At 37.4% G+C, this 2,348-nt stretch overlaps 1 protein-coding gene across 1 annotated transcript; it reads left to right on the forward strand.

Moving 5' to 3' along the window:
* The first annotated feature begins 1,203 nt into the window (after nucleotides 1-1,203).
* LOC141516815 (olfactory receptor 5M5-like) lies at nucleotides 1,204-2,142 on the forward strand. The gene has a single exon (XM_074227788.1). The coding sequence runs from the start codon at nucleotides 1,204-1,206 to the stop codon at nucleotides 2,140-2,142; it is 939 nt and encodes a 312-aa protein (XP_074083889.1).
* Nucleotides 2,143-2,348: the final 206 nt, after the last annotated feature.

Genomic DNA, 2,348 nt, shown 5'->3' on the forward strand with positions numbered 1-2,348 from the left:
TGAACTTGAAATGGAATTGATTTCTGATACATTCTTCAGGGAAGCAGAGACCAAAGTTGAAATATTGTCATACATTTTAGAAAAGAAAACGCACCAATTGGAATAGATTTGAAGAATGTTGGGCAGGACAGCAAGAGGATTAAAGAATATTGCATATAAGAATCAAGGATTAATTGGAATGGTTGGGAAACAATGATTCAGTAGAAGTGATAGATTTTTTTAAAGTATTTTAAAACCTATAATGAAAAAGATCCGATTTACTCTGCTTGGTCCTGGAGTTCATAGATAGAGCCAACTCTGATCAAAGCTAGAGAGGAAAATTTTGGTTCAAATCAAGAAAAACAAGTAAGCAAACAAATAAGCCATAACTATAGCTAAGTCAAAGGAGCATAGACTATGCACATACTCATAGACAAAACAAGTCCCAATGGGCCTGAAAGAAGAATTAGAGTAAACACAGGTGTTCACACGACTATTTGTGCCCAACCTGTGTTAGAGCATTCCAAACTCATATTGGTCTGAGCAGTCACAATTGGACACACTGTCATTTGTCTCCAACGAAGTGGTGTCACTTTGATCTTTGATAATGAAGGGCAACGACCAAAGCAGCCATGTCAAAGTAAAATGGGTTGGCTTTAGATTTAGATAGTGAATTTACCATCTCTGCCAGTATTCAGCCAGAGGATCATTGGCTAAGGATGCTCTAGGTGGAATCCATCATTTGGGCAAGGATTGCACTAGATGGCCTCTGAAATATTAGGTATATGGATTTATAAATGGACAGAACAGAAATTCAGATGGAGGAGAAACCTACATGCTCACATTCAGGAAACAAATGGGGATAAAGTACTTGGATATTTCAATTTAAAAGGGCAGGTTATCTCTCTACTCCAAAACAGCATTGAAGTGGATTTTGTTACACATTAAAATAATCCCTTCCTTAACCTTCCAAAAGAAAAGGAAAAAAATATATTTGATGAGACACATGTAATTCTTATTGATATGGCTATGGGAATTAAAATAATTTGCGTTTAGCTCCATCTACTTTTTCTTACTCTTTTAAAATGTTGAGATCATGCAAATGAATCCTTTTAAAACTTTGCAGGGAAGTCATGATACAAGGATAAAGGAACACTCATCATTTCTTTCTACTGTTTTTTTTTAAAGTTACAGAACTAATGACCTTCAAGTGGAAACCGGGAAATGTCCAGCAGAAACTACACTCAGGTGACTGAGTTTATTCTTCTGGGATTAACCAGCCATCCAGAGCTGCGCATAGCATTCTTTGTCCTCTTTCTTATAATCTACATGGTCACGGTGGTAGGGAATCTTGGAATGATTATTTTAATCAAGAATGATTCCCGACTTCACACCCCCATGTACTTTTTTCTCTCTAGTTTATCATTTCTGGATCTATGTTTCTCTACAAATGTCACCCCAAAGATGCTTGAAAACTTCTTATCAGTGAAAAAAACCATTTCCTATACTGGTTGTTTGGTCCAGTGTTATGTTGTCATTGCTGTGGTGCTCACTGAACATTGTATGTTGGCTGTCATGGCTTATGATCGCTACATGGCCATATGCAACCCACTACTCTATGGCAGTAAAATGTCAAAGAGTGTCTGTATCCGGCTGGTCATCATTCCCTATGTGTATGGATTCCTTCTCAGTGTGATGGAAACTCTGAGGACCTACAATTTGTCCTTCTGTGGTGCTAATGAAATCAATCACTTCTACTGTGCTGACCCTCCTCTCATCAAACTAGCATGTTCTGACACATACAGTAAAGAACTCTCCATGTATATAGTGGCTGGCTATAGTAATGTCCAGTCCTTGCTAATCATTCTTACATCATATATGTTCATTCTTGGGGCCATCCTCCGGAGCCGCTCTGCTGAGAGCAGGCGCAAAGCTTTCTCTACGTGTGGGTCCCACCTCACAGTGGTTACCATATTCTATGGGACACTGTTCTGTATGTATCTAAGACGACCCACTGAGGAATCTGTAGAACAGGGGAAAATGGTAGCTGTCTTTTATACAACAGTCATCCCCATGTTGAACCCCATGATCTATGGTCTCAGGAACAAAGATGTGAAGGAAGCCCTGAACAAAGCAATTGGAAGGAAAGCTTTGACTAAATAAATGTGCTAATCTTATCACATTTATGAACTGGTAGATAAGTTTACATAGGTTTTGATATCACATACAGATGTATATATGGACACATGTATACAAATATACCACATATATATGCAAATATATATATACATATTAATACACACTGTTTCTAAGTTTCTCTAATTAAACTAAATGTAAGGAAAACAAATTGTCTTTTGTGATTAAAAATC

This window comes from Macrotis lagotis, chromosome 3, assembly GCF_037893015.1.
Source record: "Macrotis lagotis isolate mMagLag1 chromosome 3, bilby.v1.9.chrom.fasta, whole genome shotgun sequence".
Classification (NCBI taxonomy): Eukaryota; Metazoa; Chordata; class Mammalia; order Peramelemorphia; family Peramelidae; genus Macrotis; species Macrotis lagotis.